Genomic DNA, 18,292 nt, shown 5'->3' on the forward strand with positions numbered 1-18,292 from the left:
AGCAAAATTTCAGATTCCAGCAGTTTAGCTCCAGGAAGAGCCAGCCTGAGGAGGAGACATCTTAGTTAAAATCAGAAAGAGGCTGTTAGATCGTCATCCCTTCCCATCTCTTTGAACGTGAATTGGTCAAATATTTTCCAGCTGTTTTCTTACCCATCCTCTGGGAACATGAGGTATGATGCGTGCACTCATCCATTAGGATCAGTCGTTGGGGTGACCGGAACCCACAGTACATGTAGGGGCCCACAAACTAGTTTAATTTCTTATATAAAATAAGGTTGATGAAAAGGGTCATTGTGCAAGCAAAAATAGAATGAGACACTCAAACGATGGAGGATAGGTTCTATGGTTAAAACCTACTCTCTATATTCAGGACATTAACAAGTCCTGCAGTATCTACAAAACACTTCTTAAAGGAAGAATCTTAGAGCACTCAATCTGTCCTGGCTGTGTTTATTTGACAATAAATAAAATGTATTTATTCCTAAACAAGAGCTCAGAAAGATATCTGTAGAAAAGGGCAGGAGTAGAGGAAAAGAGGGCTATGCAGCAGCAGGAAAGAAGGGAAATCACTGCAGGTCCACAGCACCAGCTCAGCACAGAAGGTAAGTGCGCATTTGTAATGGGTCTGTAGCCAGAGACATAGCAGAAGCTGCGCTATCCACAGTCACAACCAAAGGCAAAGGAAGGATGCCCTGCAATTTTAGAAATCTTGGCTGCAGCTGGGAACGGTGGCTCACGCCTGTAATCCCAGCACTTTGGGAGGCCGAGGTGGGTGGATCACTTGGGGCCAGCAGTTCCAGACCAGCCCTGCAAACATGGTGAAACCGTGTCTCTACTAAAAATACAATAATTACCCAGGTGTGCTGGTGCGCACCTGTAGTTCCAGGTACTCGGGAGGCTGAGGCACTCCTGAGTACCTGCACAATAGATGCAAACACCCACCCCATCCTACTCCCCGGCCCCCCCGCCCTACTCCCCCCCTCCACCCTACGCCCCCCCGCCCTACTCCCTCCCCCGCCCTACTCCCCCCCCCCCCCGTCCTACTGCCCCCACTCCAACACGTGCTCTCCCGTGCCCAAGGCAAGGCCAAGCCCCTGAGGCATGCGCACCTCAGCAGGCCCAACCCACAGCAAATAGTGGGAAGAGGAAAGGCAAGAGAGGAGGTCTGTAAGTGGATACACTGTTACTGAATCTAGGTACCCAGAAGATGGAGGCTGTAGTGAGCCCAGATAGTGCCACTGCATTCCAGAGACAGAGCAAGACTGTCTCAAAAAAAAAAAAAAAAAAAAAGAAAAGAAAAGAAAAGAAAAGCAATCTCGGATGCTCTAAGCATTGTGCATGTTTCCACCCTTGCACTTTGATGTGGATTCATTACTAAGAATTAATAGTGGACTTTCTCAAGGAGTGTGCTGCATTTTTACATAGTGCATTTGCGCAGCCGACAAGCTTTGCAAATCCAGGCCCAAGCTCCTGTTCCTGGAGACCTAGGAAGCATGGAGCTAGTGCAAAATCTCCCTTATCGCCATAAAATGGGCTTGCACAATTCAGCACAGCAGCTTCCCCAAGTTCCACACTCACGCATGCCTGTCTACAGGACAACGCATGCAAGCACCCACCCCATCCTACTCCCCCTCCCAAGCCCTACTCCCCCCTCCCCCACACCCTACTACACCACTTACCCCTCCCCCCCCACACCACCAACGCGTGCTCCCCCTCTCCGGGGCAAGGCCAAGCCCCTGAGGCATGCGCACCTCAGCAGGCCCAACCCACAGCAAATAGCGGGAAGCAGAAAAGCAAGAGAGGAGGTCCCTAAGTGGATACACTGTTGCTGAGTCTAGACACCGGAAGAACCTTCCAGGCGGCGACTCACAGTTCTAGCACTGCCTAGGAGATCGTGGTGGCCCCAGCTCAGAACCTGCAGAAGTGCACAGCTCCATCCACACCACTCAGGGTATGGAGCCTCCGGACCAGTGTAGCCAGTATATCACCAGCTTGCTCAGCCCTGGAGTCGACGAGGAGAAAGAACTACAGGGTCAGTACCTTGATGGGACACATGCTTTTGCGAACTCAGGAAACCAAGGTTCTCTGGGAGAGGCGAGTGGACTGGATGATGCCCCTGCACTACCACTGCTCTCAGAGTGTAGCCCCTCACCACCTCCTTCCAACACCCTCAGGACCAATGCCTTGATCTTTCTCTTGGGGTTTCTCCTTTTCCAGATATGAATGCTATGGTGCTGTCGCTTACTGAAGAGGCCGAAGAGGAGGAAGAGGATGCACAGCCTGAGCCTGAGCAAGGCACAGCAGCAGGAGAAAAGTTAAAGTCGGCAGGAGCCCAAGGCGGAGAAGAAAAAGATGGCGGCGGAGAAGAAAAAGATGGCGGCGGCACAGAAGTTCCTGGCCACCTATGGGAAGGAAACCTCGAGGGCACCAGCCGCAGCGATGGCAACGTTGAGGACAGCGACCAGAGCGAGAAGGAACCTGGGCAGCAGGATTCGCGCCCACAGGGCGCCGTCGGGGGGCTGGAGCCTGGCAACGCCTTCACCCCATTGCAGCTGCAGGAGCTGGAGCGCATTTTCCAATGCGAGCAGTTCCCCAGTGAGTTCCTGCGGTAAGCCCATTGCTCTGGTTGGCGCGCGGTTTGCAGGGAGGCGGCGTTTGGCTTTCCCGCAGTCCCTCTCCTACCCTCTCCCCTCCTGAACCAAAACCCATCTGGGGCCTGGTGTTGCTGCCGTCCCCTCCCCGCAGACCCCTGGCACCTAGTGGGTTCTGTAGTGGGGCTATGCCTATTAGGCATCATGCAGAATTTAAATGAACCAAGTTGAGCAACGTTGGGCTGAGGTCAGTTATGATAAATAACTCCTATCCCAGGCGAGGCAGAAATAAAGATGAGGAGATTAAGATTCTGTACAGCAAGTGCAGGGTCGCATTCTGACCTTATTTAAAATTCTGAGAAGTCCGTCGTTCGTCTGGGTTTCCTTTGGTGTTAATTTTTCTAAGTTTCAAATAGTAAGTTAGAATGTCATTTATATTGATTAACGATTTTTTTTGTTATGGGGGGGTTATTTTTTTATTTTTTGGAGAAAGAGTCTCACTGGGACACCCAGGCTGGAGTGCAATGGTGCGATCTCGGCTCACTGCAACCTCTGCCTCCCAGGTTCAAGAGATTATCCTACCTCAGCCTCCCAAGTAGCTGGGATTACAGGCGCCAGCCACCACACCTGGCTAATTATTGAATTTTTAGTAGAGACGGGGTTTCGCCATATTGGCCAGGCTGGTCTCGAACTCCTGACCTCAAGTGATCCTCCTGCCTCGGCCTCCCAAAGTGCTGGCGTTACAGGCGTGAGCCACCGCCCTGATTTTTTTTTTTTTTGGCATCTCCTTTATTTGTGGCATGAGAGAAATGTTCCTAATGTGAGGCTCAGCTGGGTGTTACAGAACAGCCTACTGGGTGTGGGGAGTTGGTAGAATAAAAAATTAAACACGGCCGGGCGCGGTGGCTCACGCCTGTAATCCCAGCACTTTGGGAGGCCGAGGCGGGCGGATCACGAGGTCAGGAGATCGAGACCATCCTGGCTAACACGGTGAAACCCCGTCTCTACTAAAAATACAAAAAATTAGCCGGGCGTGGTAGCGGGCGCCTGTAGTCCCAGCTACTCGGGAGGCTGAGGCAGGAGAATGGCGTGAACCCGGGAGGCGGAGCTTGCAGTGAGCCGAGATCGCGCCACTGCACTCCAGCCTGGGCGACAGAGCGAGACTCCGTCTCAAAAAAAAAAAAAAAAAAAAAAAAATTAAACACAAGAATGAAACGACACCCACAACTCCAAATGCTGAACACGTGTGGTTTCTTCCATAGAGGGTGGCTGGCAAGAAGCATGAATGTGACTGAACTCGCAGTGCAGGTCAGTAAACCGAAAAAGCAATCGGGCAGGGGAGCCATTCTAAAACCCGCTTCAGGGCTTGGACACACTTTGACCCAGACATTGCCATCTTGGTGTTTTTGTGGCCTTTTTCATGTATAGGCAATGAGGTCTGAACTTTGGGATCTTTGTGGCTGGAAAATGCGGTAAGGAAAGCTCAGCTTGTGGAAATTTCCCATTACCAGAGGGAACATGACAATCCACGGAAAAAAAAATGAGTACTGAACTGTTTCCTTTATTCCTTGTGTATAAAATATATTATACACTTGAATAAATTACAAATATATAAATATATGTATTCCAAATTACAAATATATATAATATATAACAGTATAAATGAAATATAGCATAATATATAAGATTGAATTCCTAGCACTGGTATCCTTTAGGTAGCACTTCCATGTGGAGGCATCCTGGGGTTTTCTGACATGGGGATTATTCGAACTAATGCTCCAAAGAGCTCCATTAAACTAAATTATTTAATATATTTAAAACCAAGCGTAAACTCTTTGGTTAAGAATTTATAAATGTTTAGGCATTGGGGTAAAGGAATAATTCCCAACCAGAACGTATGTTTCCTTAAGCTGAGACTGATGGCGGGGGATAGCATAAAGTTCAAGTGCCTGGCCCTCCTACTATTGTTTTTAAGTATTTGGTGAAGCCTTGTAGAGAGTGGCAGCTCTAAATTTTAATTTTCTGGAATACTTTGATATGGCAGGCTGAAAACATTGCTGACATAGTTGGTTTTGCATTATGGTAGAGATAGCGAAAAGGCTTGCAACCTTTGCAAGTTTATCTAGAAACCAAAACAAACTACAAGATCAATTTTTCATAAATTTCCACCAACCTAAGGATGGAAGTGTTAGGCAAGAATTGTATACAGTCACACTCATGGCTTGGGGAAGCTGCGCCCATTCAACTTTTGAAACTATCAAATGCATCAGTGAATATTTTCTTGATCAATTTCTAGCATTTAAGAGATTTTTTGTTTCTTCCAGTTTGTTGTACTAATAGGAAGAGATGTGTTTTGTGGAATGTGTTGATAGTGGGGGATGGCTGTCAGGTCAGGCTAGACTCTTACCTGTGGTAATTTGAAATACCTTTTTATTTATTTGCTCAGGCTGTGATAATAAATTTGTAGGTCAGTGGATCCAAAGGAGTATTTGCAAAAAAGGAAGAAAAGAAAGAAAAATCGGGATGACCTTAATAGCTTTTCTGCAGAGCTCATGTGTGTGAGTGCAGTGAGGGAGCTATGCTGCGGTTCTGTCAATGGTGGCATGCAGAAAAGCAGCCTGACAAAATGGGGCACTGAGTGTTGGCATCCTGTTGCCCTCCATTTTCTCAGGCAGGCAATGCCAATTTGGGGGAGATGCAATATTGACGTTTTGGTGAATTGCCTTTCCCCTCCCTGGGTTTACATAGCATTCACTCAATGCAGTTCTGAAGGCAAAAGGACCACTCTCACTCAGCAAATAAGGAAAAAGGCATGATGTTCTCATCTATTGCCAAACATTTCAGCATGAATATCTCCAAAAATTTTTAATAGATGTTTCCCCCCTCTGTTTTGTAAAGATAGTAAGGGCTGTTTTATGAAACCAATACTGACAATAGGGACCTAATGTTGTCCCATAGCACATTTGGCCCACTTTTGGCATTGCTTATGTTTATGAACCTTTGACCACAGGTACATTGGAATTGTCTCTAAACAAGCACTATTACGGTAGGCTTAAAATTTAGACTATGTATTCATGAGGGAGAAGGACTCCAAATAGTAAGATGGGAGAAGGAAATGGGGCATCAAACAGGGAGAAGAGTCCCTTTGTCCCATAAAATTTGCAGTTTGGGAACTTCCAGAAGGATCAAAATACAATGGAAATGTCATTAACTAGAAGCTTGGGGGATAGTGTTGTTTAATTGACAGGTTTTATTTTTTGGTCTTTTAACAATTGGCAGGTGTTTAGGGAGTAGTGTTTTTTGATACCTCCTCCACATTACCACTGAACATGTTCAGAGTTGCCTATTTGGACACTCCCGCTTTGGGAATGCTGATGAGATTGGGATCTTCTGCTTGAGTAGTGAGGCTAGATGGCTGAAGGCGTCCCATGGAACTGGGCAACCAAGTCTCTGTCCCATATCCCAGGACTATAGGGAGAACAAAGTGAGCTGACCTTGTCCTTAGCCCAGGAAGATTTGGAGGGAGGGATGAGTTGGAGCATGCAGAATTAGCAATGCTTCCTTTCTCTCAAACTCTCAACTGGGCAAAGCTTTTTGAGAATTTTTGTGAATTTGGACGACATTTGAGTCCTCCTTCCACAAAGCTTCAAGCTGAAGTGTGAAGAGTGTCCAGGGCTTCAGATACCCTCATTTCCCAGCAAGACAATCCACAAACTCCCTGGGCCCCCTATAACGAGACTTGCCTTGCAATATACCATCTTTTTAATTCTCAAGGAGTTTCAGAAGATGAATGACCCCTTAGAATTTCTTGAAGGAAAGAAAACTTGTTTTAAAATACAATGTACTCTTATCGATTTTTTACTTTACACTGAAGATGGGCTTTTCAAAACGGGGGCCTCATCTTCTTGGTATGACTTTAAAAGGCACCCCCGCCTTTTTTTCCAAGCTCAGCTTCCCCCATGACCAGGGTGACAGTGGCCTAGTAAGTAGGAGTTGGTGGGCAGCTGGGTAGCTGATGGTCAAGTATCTGCAAGCAGACATGCCACACATAGCAATACCAGCAGGGATCGAGTCCCACTCATCGGCTACACCTGCACCCAAGAGTGGAAAAAGTAATATTACAGATAAAAGGAGAGAGACAAAGAAATAAGCCAAGCCAGAGCGTACGTAGCACATACTTGGAGCTCACTAGGGGAAAGGTGTGGTGTTCACCTTTCTAAGATATTTTAGTAGTAAGGAAGTAGCTTGTCTTGATACACCTGAAAAGGTTAAGGACATAGAGAGTTGCTTGTTGTGTTTTTTTCCATGATGAAATTAAATGCTCAGTATACTAAACCTGTTTCTTTTTTCCTCTGATTGAAGATTTGGTTTGAGAATAGAAGAGCCAAATGGGAGAGACATCAGAGGGCATCAATGGCAAGAAACATGCTGCCCTTCATGGCAGTGGGCCAGCCTGTCATGGTAACCGCAGCTGAGGCCATAATGGCACCCTTGTTCATCAGCGGGATGAGAGATGGTTACTTCTGGGGCCACAGCCATTCCAGCAGCCTGTGTTTCCCCATGCCACCCTTTCCTCCTCCGTCCTTGCCCCTTCCACCCATGCTTCTTCCACCTATGCCACCCGCTGGCCAGGCTGAATTTGGCCCATTCCCTTTTGTTATCGTGCCTTCTTTCACATTCCCCAATGTCTAAGGGATAGCCTCTGTGCCACTTTTTGCCAGAGTGTCTTTGAGCCAGATTCATATTTTGCATAGCACCCCATCAAAAGTAGTTCATCGAATGTCTATTACATGTTTTAAAGAAAAGTACATCATTGACCCATTTTTAGGGCACCTTTAAAAATGTTTCTATAAATATGTGAAGGGTATGTACATTTGTTTTGTGTGTCACATGGGGTCAGTAAGTTCTCAATAAAAATTGTTAAGAAATGCCGTTCAAACCGAATGTCACGGACTCTCGTCTCATGCAGTAATCCTGAGTCACCATCTGGGGGCTGTGCATGTCACAGAATTTTCCCATGTGCCCATGGCAGGCTTACACCGACCCACACATTCTCTTCCACCCCCACCCCCAACACCCCATACTCATCTCCTCTCTGCCCCCATTGATACCAGGTACATGTGCAGGATGGGGTGGTGTGAGTCCCTAATGAGAGAATAGTGTGTTTCAAGTTACTGCCAGGGTGGAAAACAGCAAAACCAAAATGGTATCGGGAAGGAAGCCATGCCCACTCTTAAAAATTCATTAAGTTTTTTCTTGCTATGGAAGACTTCTTTAAAGTAATTTTCTTTTAAAAGTGTAAATGTAAATAATGCCATGAAATTATACACTTATTTAATGGCTAAAATGGCAAATTTTTATATGGTTTACCACAACAAAAGAAAAGAAAAAATATACCAAAAAGTTTTTAAAAAGTGATCATGAACATTGTGGTCATCCTGTGAAGTGACTGCAACGCCTGCAGATAAGGAGTCATGGTTACAACAATATTTTCTCTGAAAATTATTGGATGGCCAGTTTCATAATGATTATGTTTTCAGCCTGAAGGAAAATTCCATTTTCTTGGGTGAGCATGAACTTTCTGTCAGGCTGTCTGCTGCTTTTCATTCCCCACTTCTCTCTTCACAATTGTGGGTGTCAAGCTTCAGCCACGCAATTGCATTTGGTGTGAGGGTTTTGCAAGGAGAAGGAGGTTTATTCATACCCCTGAAGCCACAAGCCTTGGTGGGAATAAGGAAAGTCCATGAATTCACTATGCATTAATGCATGCCTCTTGGCCAAGTGGATTCTTTTTTCTTCTCCGATTGAGATTTTCCTTTTTTTTTTTTTTTTTTTTTTTTTGCTCTTGTTCTCATTGTATTGTGCTTTGTATAATTATTTACAGTAAGTCGCGCATGTCAGTGTACATTCCGTCTGGAAATTGTTTCCATTTGGTACATTTTGTGCCAGTCGGTCTATTCCTGCTCATTATTTTGTTTTTTCTACATTCAGACTGAAACATTTGGTAGCCTAGAGATACTCAGAAATAGGCAAAGAAAGGTAAAAGGGGAGGAGGGGAGATTGAAGTCATACTTCCATTATCCCTCCCCGTGGTTATCAGATTCATAAAATTTTTACACCATCAAAAGACATTTTTAGCCATATATGTTTCCTTTATGTAGAAAATGAGATCTCCTATACTCAGTTGGCATTTGTTTTCATGTATCTGATAAGTACCTGTTAGAATTATAGGTCAAGATGTTGTCTAGCTCTGGTAACCTAGATTCTGAACTTCAAAGCAGAGTTCTTGTACCTTAAGAAATTCAAATTCATAGAATTATAGTTAGGATGTCATTTACTGACCTTGAACAACACATTGTTTAGGTAGCATACAATGGGACTAGTTCAAGGGGCTGGGTGGAGAACAAGTTACAATTTTTTCTGATGGAGAACATTACTGGAGACAGTACCCTTTAAAACTTTCATTCCCTTTTTATTAGCAGCTAACGTCTTGTATGCCTTTACCATGTGACAAGCAATAAAATAATTTCCTTGGATGATTTTGTTTGATGCTCAAATGAATCCTAATAGTGAGGTTCTAGCATCTTCATTGAAAGAAGAGGAAACTTATCCACGGTGCAAAGCTAATCAGAGGAACAGGATCTGAAGCCAAGTTTGTCTGCCTCCAGAGCCCATGCTTTGTCAAGTTTAATTCAGCGGTGGTGCACTGGGATGCCACAGTTAGGGCAATCTGGCTTCCAATCCCAGATGCACCACTTCCCAGCTGTTTCCCCCTGGGCATTTTACTTAAGCTCTGTAGTATCATTATTATTCTCTATAAGATGATAATATTGTATCACAGAATTGATGAGAGGAATAAATAACATATGTAAGTGGCCTTCCACAATGCCCGGCCAGAGTAAGCACACAGAAATGTTTTCTACTATTATTCTATATTATCTCCTATCATCATATTATTATAACCTGTTGTTCCACCTTTCCTATGTGGTATAACAGAAAGAGATCTGATTAAAAATAAGGTGGTCTGGGTTCTTGCTGCAGCTCTACGCTGTCTTTGTTACCTTGAATGAGTCGCTTAACGTACTATATCTCTGTTGTCTCATGTGTTAGGCCATTCTTGTTTTGCTATAAGGAAATGCCTGAGGCTGAGTAATTTATAAAGAAAAGAGGTTTAGTTGGCTCACAGTTCTGCAGGCTTAACAGGAAGTGTGATGCTGGCATCTGCTTCTGGTGAGGACCTCAGGAAGCTTACAGTCATGGTGGAAGACAGACTGGGAGCAGGCATCTCACATGGTGAGAGCAGGAGCGAGAGAGTGGGTGTGGGAGGTGCCACACACTTTTAAACAACCAGATCTTGTGATAACTCGCTCACTATTGCAAGGACAGCATCAAGCCATGAGGTTTCCACCCCCATGACCCAAACACGTCCCAACAGGCCTCACCTCCAACATTGGGGAAAATAAGGATGACATTTCAACATGAGATTTGGGCAGAGACAAATATCCCAACCATATCATCTCACCTATGGAATCATGACAGTAATAGCATGACTCATGTATTTGGAGTAGGTTTAGTGGTAAAAGTTTATCAGGCATATTTCAAAAAATCAGAAAAAATAGGAATGAATGCCTTATGAAAAAAATCATTTCACGCATTGTTTTCTAGAGTGTGGGGAGTACCATTCATGTTTATGTGCATGCTCGACCCCATTTTCCCAGATCAACAATTACTGTTTGTCCCTTCTTGACAGAGAAAAGGAATCAAATGAAGTGAATAATATGGAGAGGAATTTTTTAAAGTGAGCAGAGTGGATATTTTTAAAGGCTTTTCCATGTTTTCGCTATGGTAGTGATACTGTGGCTGTCTGTATAAAAAGGGTGTATCATTTAAACATGCCCTGAAATGGTTAATGACGAAATTTTTGTGATGTCTCGATGTGCTTCCAAATAATCCCAGGTTGGGTGCAGGGATGTTGGAGAAATCAGCAAGGCTACTGATGAAACAAGACTGGATATTAATAATTGTTGAATGTGGGTGGTGGCTATATGAGTGTTCATCTTATGTTTCTTTTATATATTTTGGACATTTCCTATAATTTTTAAAAAAATAGTAAGGGTCGAAAACCTAGCTGCTAACAGGGCCAGGAAGCTAACATAAATGAAGAAAACAAGCAGAGTGGGGACTGGTAAACTGGGAAAGGATATGTCTCCCCCAAAGGGAATGGCCACTACTCTGCTTCAGCCTAATTTTTCTGGTCAGGACTTTGGGGTCCAGATCTGGCAGATTTTCCAGTTTGTAAAGATTGGCCAGAAATAAGTGTTTACATGAAACCTTCTGATCCTTAGATCTGAGCAATCAATTCAAATATGTTTTATTTAAAATTACACTGGTCATCCGAAACAGATCTGCAGACCAGATATAGGATGATGCAGCTTCCAATTTGCAACCTGTACTTGAGAAGGTAACTTTAGGCAAATTCAAAACCGTGGAGCAATAGAATATGATTGAAAGCAACTCTAAAGCCAGCAATCCTAGGATGCCATCATTCCACCTTATTTTTTTCTCATTATAAGTCCTGTTCTCATGTGATAAAAGAAAAACTTCAGCCAAATTAAATTTAAAGGAGTTTAATTGAGCAATGGACGATTTGCAAATCGGGCAGCCCCCAGAATGACAGCAGATTCACAGAGACTCCAGTGCAGCCAGGTGGTGGGAGAGTTATAGACAAAAAAGGGAAACTACATACAGAAATCAGAAGTGAGATAGAGAATGGCTGGATTGGTTACAGCTCGACGTTTGCCTTATTTGACATTTTCATTTTACCAATAATTTTTAAAACTGTCTTTATTTCCCAAAAATTACTTAAGACACATGAACTAAAAGGCATTACACTTTTTACTTTTCTGACAAAATATGTTATTTAAGCTTTTATTATTTTTAAACCAATTAGTGAAAGCTCTTTTATATATAAACATCAAACACATAATACATATAAATCCATAGACAGAAGTTAAAGGACTCATTTTCCAAGCCAGGAATTGAACCCTGAACCCAGGCTGCCATTGTGAAGAGAAAGCATGGCCACATGGTTACAAGGTCAAGCTCCCAAGGACATACAAGACAAGAGGGAAACCTTATCCAGTTTTGTTTTGTTTTTGTTTTTTGTTTTTGTTTTTCAGGGACCTGCAGCAGAGCTTATAAGTGATCAGTTTGCTTGGCTGTCTTGAACAGCGGGCTTACAGGTGTCCTAAGCCTGTATTCTATCCTAAGGTACCCCTCATTAATTACAGAAAATATGGAAAGACACACAAAGCATACCAAATTTGCTACAGCTTAAGACTAGCCTTACAAGTGCTTTTTCTGATCAATTTAAACTTTACAGGAGAGTAGCAGTGATTTTTACCATTTATTCAACCTGTTTGCACAGAGAGAGAGAGAGAGGCTAGAAGTCTGACTGGTAAGAAATTCTTACCTGTTTGCCAGCATGCCAGGCTTCTGTGTTCCGTTTCCCTAAGTGGCCCTAGTGACCCAGCTCGCTGCACCATAGCCCTGGGGGGCCAAGCCGCAACACAAAGGAAAATTATCTTTTTCTGTTTGGGCCAGAGTAAAATATGTGTGACGAAACATAGACATCAGCTACTCTGCTTAGCACCCAATATTAAACTGGCAAGGCTTAAATTTGTCCTTAGATGGGTCCCGTCATCTTTAATCCAACTTCTGACTAGGAATTTCAACACGTGGTCCCTGGGCAAGATGGTCACCCTGAGTAATAGAAAAGATAAGAAAGGGAAAGGAGAGAGAGAAAAGCATTGCCTGTGGCAGGGTGGGGAAGGTGAAGAGCTCACAGAGGCCAGAGAAGGACCCACCCATTCATTGCAGTGACACTGAAAATGAAAAGTTCAGGGGACCACTTGCCAGTAGTGAAGGGATCTTTTCCAGCAGTTCCATCAGCTGTCGGGATTCCCCTTCTGGGGAGGAAAAAGCTCCCCATCTCCCATGGTCCTGCACATGCCTAATCCTGTCACCCATAGCCGTCAGCAAAAAGTGTAAGACAGATTAATCCAAAGAGAATAGCACTTAACATTCCATAGTGCCAAACCCGTCCTTAGCCAAAAGGGATTTTACCAAGAGCCCTCATTTTTAAATGTATTTCAATGTGGTGGTGTTCATTTGGAACGTTCCACTGTAAGTACAAGCGATTCTACTGCCTCAGCCTCCCGAGTAGCTGGGACTACAGGTGCATGCCACCACGCCCAGCTAATTTTTTGTATTTTTAGTAGAGATGGGGTTTCACTGTGTTTAGCCAGGATGGTCTCAGTCTCCTGACCTTGTGATTCACCTGCCTCGACCTCCCAAAGTACTGGGATTACAGGCTTGAGCCACCGCACCTGGCCTCTTGTTCTCTTATTTTCTCCCAAACATACAGAATCGCTCTCTCTGTTCTGAGCCAACTAAAGCTGGGGGTGGAGTGACATAGGTATTAACACCCCTGTGGCCACCACCACTATGACTGTGCTGGGTCAGACCTGAAGCCAGCACAGCACTGAGTCTCACCCAAGGCCTGCTGTAACCACTCCCTGGCTACTGTCTCTATGTTTGCTTAAGACCCTGGGCTCTACAATGAGCAGGTGGCAAAGCCAGCCAGGCCTGTGTCCTTCCCTCCAGGTCAGTGAGTTCCCACAGGCCCCAGGTGGGTCTAGAAGCATCATCCAGGAGTCAGGGACTAGAGTCAAAAACCTTCTAAGTCTACCCGGTGTTCTATTGTATTGCAGCTGAGCTGGCACTGAAACCATAAGACCTAGTCCTTCCTGCTTTTCCCTCCCCTTTCCAAAGGCAAAGGAGCCTCACTCCACAGCCACTGCCACCCCTGGCCACAAGGAGTACTGACAGACTACCATCAATGTTCCCTTAAGGCCCAAGGTCTCTTAAGTTAGCTTGTGGTGAATGCTGCCTGGTCTGGGACTCATCCTTCAGGGCAGTGGGCTCCCCTCTGGCCTGGGGCAGGTCCAGAAATGCTGTCAAGTCCTGGAATCTGGAACCTCAAGAACCTGCTTGGTGCTCTAGCCCCTGTGGTGGTGTTGGTACCTGAAGCCAGCAAGTCTCAGAGGCTCATGATGGCCCTCAACGTAGTGCCTGTGTATTGCTGTTGGTTATTCAGGGCCCAAGGGCTCTTCAGTTAGCAGGTGATGAATGCTGGCAGGATGGGGTCCTTTCCTTCAAGGCAGTGGGTTCCCTTCTGGCCCACAGTTTGTCTAGAAATGTCATTTGGGAACTAGGGCTGGAACAGGGGCCTGTTGACTCTGACTGGAGCCCTATCTTGCTGTGGCTGAGTTGGTATCCAAGATGCAAGACAAAGTCCTCCCAACTCTTCCCTCTCCTCTCCTCAAGCAGAAGGAAGGGCTCTCTTTGAGAGCCACAAGCTGTGCATCCTGGGGTTAAGGGAAAAGTGATGCCAGCATTCCCTTGGCTGTCCTAGCTAGTGTCTCAGCATGTTGTGTTCCCCGCCCCCCCACCCCCAATCCACTGTGTCTGGGCCTAGTTCAGCCCTAGGACTTACCTAAAAGTTGCAGTCCTTATGGCCTAGGCTGCCTTTCGAGTTTACTTAGAGACTGAGAGCACTTTGCCCCTTCATGGTGAGGTTTGCAGGTACTCAAGTTCAGACTGCTGGGATCAGTGATTCCCCTCTGGCTAGGGCTGGTTTAAATGCTCCCTCTGTGAGTGGGCATCAACTGAGTTTGATCTGGTTTTCCTTTCTGCTGTAACAGGACATTGCTGAGTGCAATGCTTCACAATTGAATCGTGAAGCAAAAGAACTGTGTTCTCTCGTCCCCAGTGCCCAGAAACACTCTCCACACCATGCCATGGCTGCCAGGGCGGGGAAGGGGTAGCATTGGTGATTCAGGATTGTTTTCTATATCTCTTCAGTGCCTCTTTCAGTGATATGAAATTAAAACCAGGTACTGTAAGTGCTCACCTGATTTTTGGTTTTTAAGAAGGTGTTTTTTTCTGTGTAGGTAGTTGTTAACTTGGTGTCCTTGCACAGAGTGGCAGGAGGACGATCAGCGGAGCTTTCTATTCTGCCATCTTCGTCTGCCTCCTTTCCTAGCCTCATTTTCCCCTGCTTCCTCCTCTGCCCGCTGGGTCCTGAGCACATGGGTCTTGAGAACACACCAAGCTCATTCCCACCTTCGCGCCTTTGCACTGGCTGTTCTCTCTGCCTGGAATGCTCTTCCTACAGGTTTTTGCATGGCTGCCTCCTTTATTGCATTCATGATTCTGCTCAAATGCCCTCTCTAAGCACCTGAGCTAAAATCCCTAACCCCACAGTCTCTCTACTTTTTTGTTTGGTTATTGGCTCTCTTGTTTAATCTCTGTCTTCCTACCAGAGGGCAGGATTCAGAATTTAAACAGTGCCCTAGCACATAATGAGAGCTCAGTTATCTTCTGTTAAAGAGAAAAATGAAGCCACACTTTAGGTGTACCCGAAGGCTGACCACTCATAACCAGGTAACCAAAATTTAATTCTTCCCAATTTCCCCAAAACACTGTCTCTAATCATAAATATCAAACATAACCTTTACATCTTTGTCAGCATGATTCAGTGAAATTAAACCAATCAGCTATAGGCAAATCAGTTTAAACAGCTCTGTTTACCTTAAAAAGAATGATAACGTAAAACAGCCAACCACAAAAAAAATCAAAATATTCTCCTTTATGCTTTATAAAGTGTGCTATGACTGCCATAAGGTGAGCTTTCTACCACTTTGTTTGAAGTCTCCTGGATCATGAGCTGTACTTTCTCTTACTGTATAACAATAAACTTTAAAATGTTTCCTAACTTGATCTGATTCTCATTTTGACACTTCCAATAATCTTGAGAAATGCTCCTGAGCACTTTGGGTCTGGTATTCTTAGAGAGGGCAAACATTCTCATTTTTCAAAGGGGAAGTTGAGGCCCAGAGAGAGACAGTGACTGCCTGAAGTCATAAAGTTCCAGCACTCTCTTTCCTTACTCCCTTGTTCTCCTGGTCTTGGGGACATCAGACATCTTTAAACATTTGGTCTCAGCATAGAAACTTTGAGATCCAGTGCATTAGGGTTCCCTAGAGGGACAGAACAAATAGGATATATATATATATATATATATGTATATGTAGGATTATATATATATGCATATGTAGGATATATATATGTATATATATACAGAACTTATATATATATATACAGAATATATATATATACACACAGGACTAATAGGATATATATATATACCCTCCATATATATATCCTCCATATATATATCCTCCATATATATATACCCTCCATATAAATATCCTCCATATATATATCCTCCATATATATATCCTCCATATATATATCCTCCATATATATATACCCTCCATATATATATATCCTCCATATATATATCCTCCATATATATATCCTCCATATATATACCCTCCATATATATATCCTCCATATATATATCCTCCATATATATATATCCTCCATATATATATCCTCCATATATATATATATCCTCCATATATATATCCTCCATATATATATATCCTCCATATATATATCCTCCATATATATATATCCTCCATATATATATATATCCTCCATATATATATCCTCCATATATATATATCCTCCATATATATATATATATATCCTCCATGTATATATATATGGAGTTAATTAAGCATTAACTTACATGATCACGAGGTCCTACAGTAGGCTGTCTGCAAGCTTGAGGAGCAAAGAGATCCGGTCTGAGTCTCAAAACTGAAGAACTTGGGAGTCCGATGTTCAAGGGCAGGAAGTGTCCAGCATGGGAGAAAGAGGTAGGCTGGGAGGCTAGGCCAGTCTCTCCTTTTCACATTTTTCTGCCTGCTTCATATTCACTGACAGCTGATTAGATTGTGCCCACCAGATTAAGGGTGGGTTTGCCCTGTGCAGCCCACTGACTCAAATGTTAATCTCTTTTGGCAACACCCTCAGAGAACACCTAGGATCAATATTTTGTATCCTTCTATCTAATCAAGTTGACACTCACTATTAACTGTCATACCCAGAGTGGCTGTTACTTCCCAAAAATATTCAGTCTGTAATTGATAAAGTGGGGTTTTTATCCTGGTATGTCAGACTTGTGGCTGAGACATTCTGACACTTGTGAGGCTGGAAGGGAAAGAGGCAGTGGATAAAGTGGGCCTTGGCTTGTTCTCATAGGTTGCAATTAACATCTGAAGCACTTGCTTTCAACCTGAAGAACTTCATTATTTCTTGTGAGGTGGATCTACTAACAACAAATCCTCCCATTTTTATTTAACTGGGAATGTCTTTGCCTTCATTTCTGAAAGGTAGCTTTGCTGGATGTAGGATTCTTGGTTGATAGTTTTTTCTTTAAGCACTTTGAGTATTTAATCTTACTGCCTCCTGGCCTTCATTGTTTCTGCTGAGAAGTCAACTACCAATCTTACTGGGGTAAGTGATGAGACATTTTTCTCTTGCCACTTTCAAGATTTTCTCCTTGATCTTAGCCGGTTTTACCATGATGTAATCTGTTTGTGGATTCTTTACTTATATCCTTCTTATAATTCACTGAGCTTCCTGAGTGTGTAGGTTATTGTTTTTAAAATAAATTCGGGAAATTTTCTGCCATTATTTCTTTGACTATTTTTTCTGCTCCTCTCTATCTCTTCCTTTCATCTCCTCTCTATCTCTTCCTTTCTTCTAGTAGATCCCACTTAGGTTTGTGTGGCTGATGGTGTCCTACATTTGTCTGAAGCTCTTATTTATTTTTCTTCACTCTTTCTTCTCTCTAGTCTTCATCTTGCATAATCGCTATCAATCCTGTTTCAAATCTGCTAATTATTTCTTCTGCCAGTTTAAATGTGCTATTGAACCTGCTAGTGATTTTTTTCATGTCAGTTATTGTACTTTTCAGATTCAGAATTTCCATTTGGTTCTTTTGAAATAATTTCTATCTCTTTAATGATATTTTCTACTGGATGCAACATTGTTATCATACCTTTATTTTCTGAACCATGCTTTCTTTTAGTTCAGTAAACATATTATTTTTTTTCTCTGTAGAGATGGAGGTCTTGCTATGCTGACCAGGCTGGTCTCAAACTCCTGGCCTCAGGCAATCCTCCCGCTTCAGCTTTCCAAAGTGCTGGGATTACAGGTATGAGCCACCACACCTGGCCTGCAAACATATTTATAATGGGTATTTTGAAGTCTTTTTCTGTTAAATCCATCATGTGGTTGCTCTCACAGGCAGTTGGTGTTGTCTGCTTTTTTCTGCTGTATGGGGCATACTTTCCTGTTTCTTTGCAGGTCTGTATTTGTCTGTTCTCACATTGTTATAAGGAAATAGCCGAGAGCGGGTAATTTATAAAGGAAAGAGGTTTAATTGACTCACAGTTCAGCATGGCTGGGGAGGCCTCAGGAAACATACAATCATGGCAGAAGGTGAAGGGGAAGCAAGGCACCTTCTTCACAAGGCAGCAGGAAGGAGAAGTGCAAGCAGGAGAAATGCTAGACGCTTATAAAACCATCAGATCATGTGGGACTCACTCACTATCACGAGGACAGCATGGGGGAAACCGCCCCCATGATCCAATTACCTCCACCTGGTCCCATCCTTGACACATGGGGATTATGGGGATTAAGGGGATTACAATTCAAGA

At 43.7% G+C, this 18,292-nt stretch overlaps 2 protein-coding genes across 2 annotated transcripts in view; one reads left to right on the plus strand and one right to left on the minus strand.

Moving 5' to 3' along the window:
* The window catches only part of LOC737328 (putative uncharacterized protein CXorf42), a 180,330-nt gene that overhangs the window by 25,832 nt on the left and 136,206 nt on the right, over nucleotides 1-18,292 (minus strand). The gene's annotated exons all lie outside the window — the stretch shown is intronic.
* Nucleotides 1,681-7,538, plus strand: LOC129138611 (rhox homeobox family member 2). Its single transcript, XM_054676283.2, has 4 exons — nucleotides 1,681-2,035; nucleotides 2,221-2,611; nucleotides 3,857-3,902; nucleotides 6,957-7,538. Exons 1-4 carry the CDS (start codon nucleotides 1,957-1,959, stop codon nucleotides 7,284-7,286), a joined length of 846 nt encoding a protein of 281 aa, XP_054532258.1. The 5' UTR covers nucleotides 1,681-1,956; the 3' UTR covers nucleotides 7,287-7,538.

Source organism: Pan troglodytes, chromosome X, assembly GCF_028858775.2.
Source record: "Pan troglodytes isolate AG18354 chromosome X, NHGRI_mPanTro3-v2.0_pri, whole genome shotgun sequence".
NCBI classification, from domain to species: domain Eukaryota; kingdom Metazoa; phylum Chordata; class Mammalia; order Primates; family Hominidae; genus Pan; species Pan troglodytes.

Excerpts from the sequence above, each read along its gene's own strand:
- LOC129138611 (XM_054676283.2), top strand. The coding sequence starts at position 1,957 with ATGGAGCCTCCGGACCAGTGTAGCCAGTATATCACCAGCTTGCTCAGC. Across the intron at positions 2,036-2,220 it reads CGAGGAGAAAGAACTACAGG|ATATGAATGCTATGGTGCTG; the intron begins GTCAGTACCTTG and ends CTCCTTTTCCAG. Across the intron at positions 3,903-6,956 it reads TGACTGAACTCGCAGTGCAG|ATTTGGTTTGAGAATAGAAG; the intron begins GTCAGTAAACCG and ends CTCTGATTGAAG.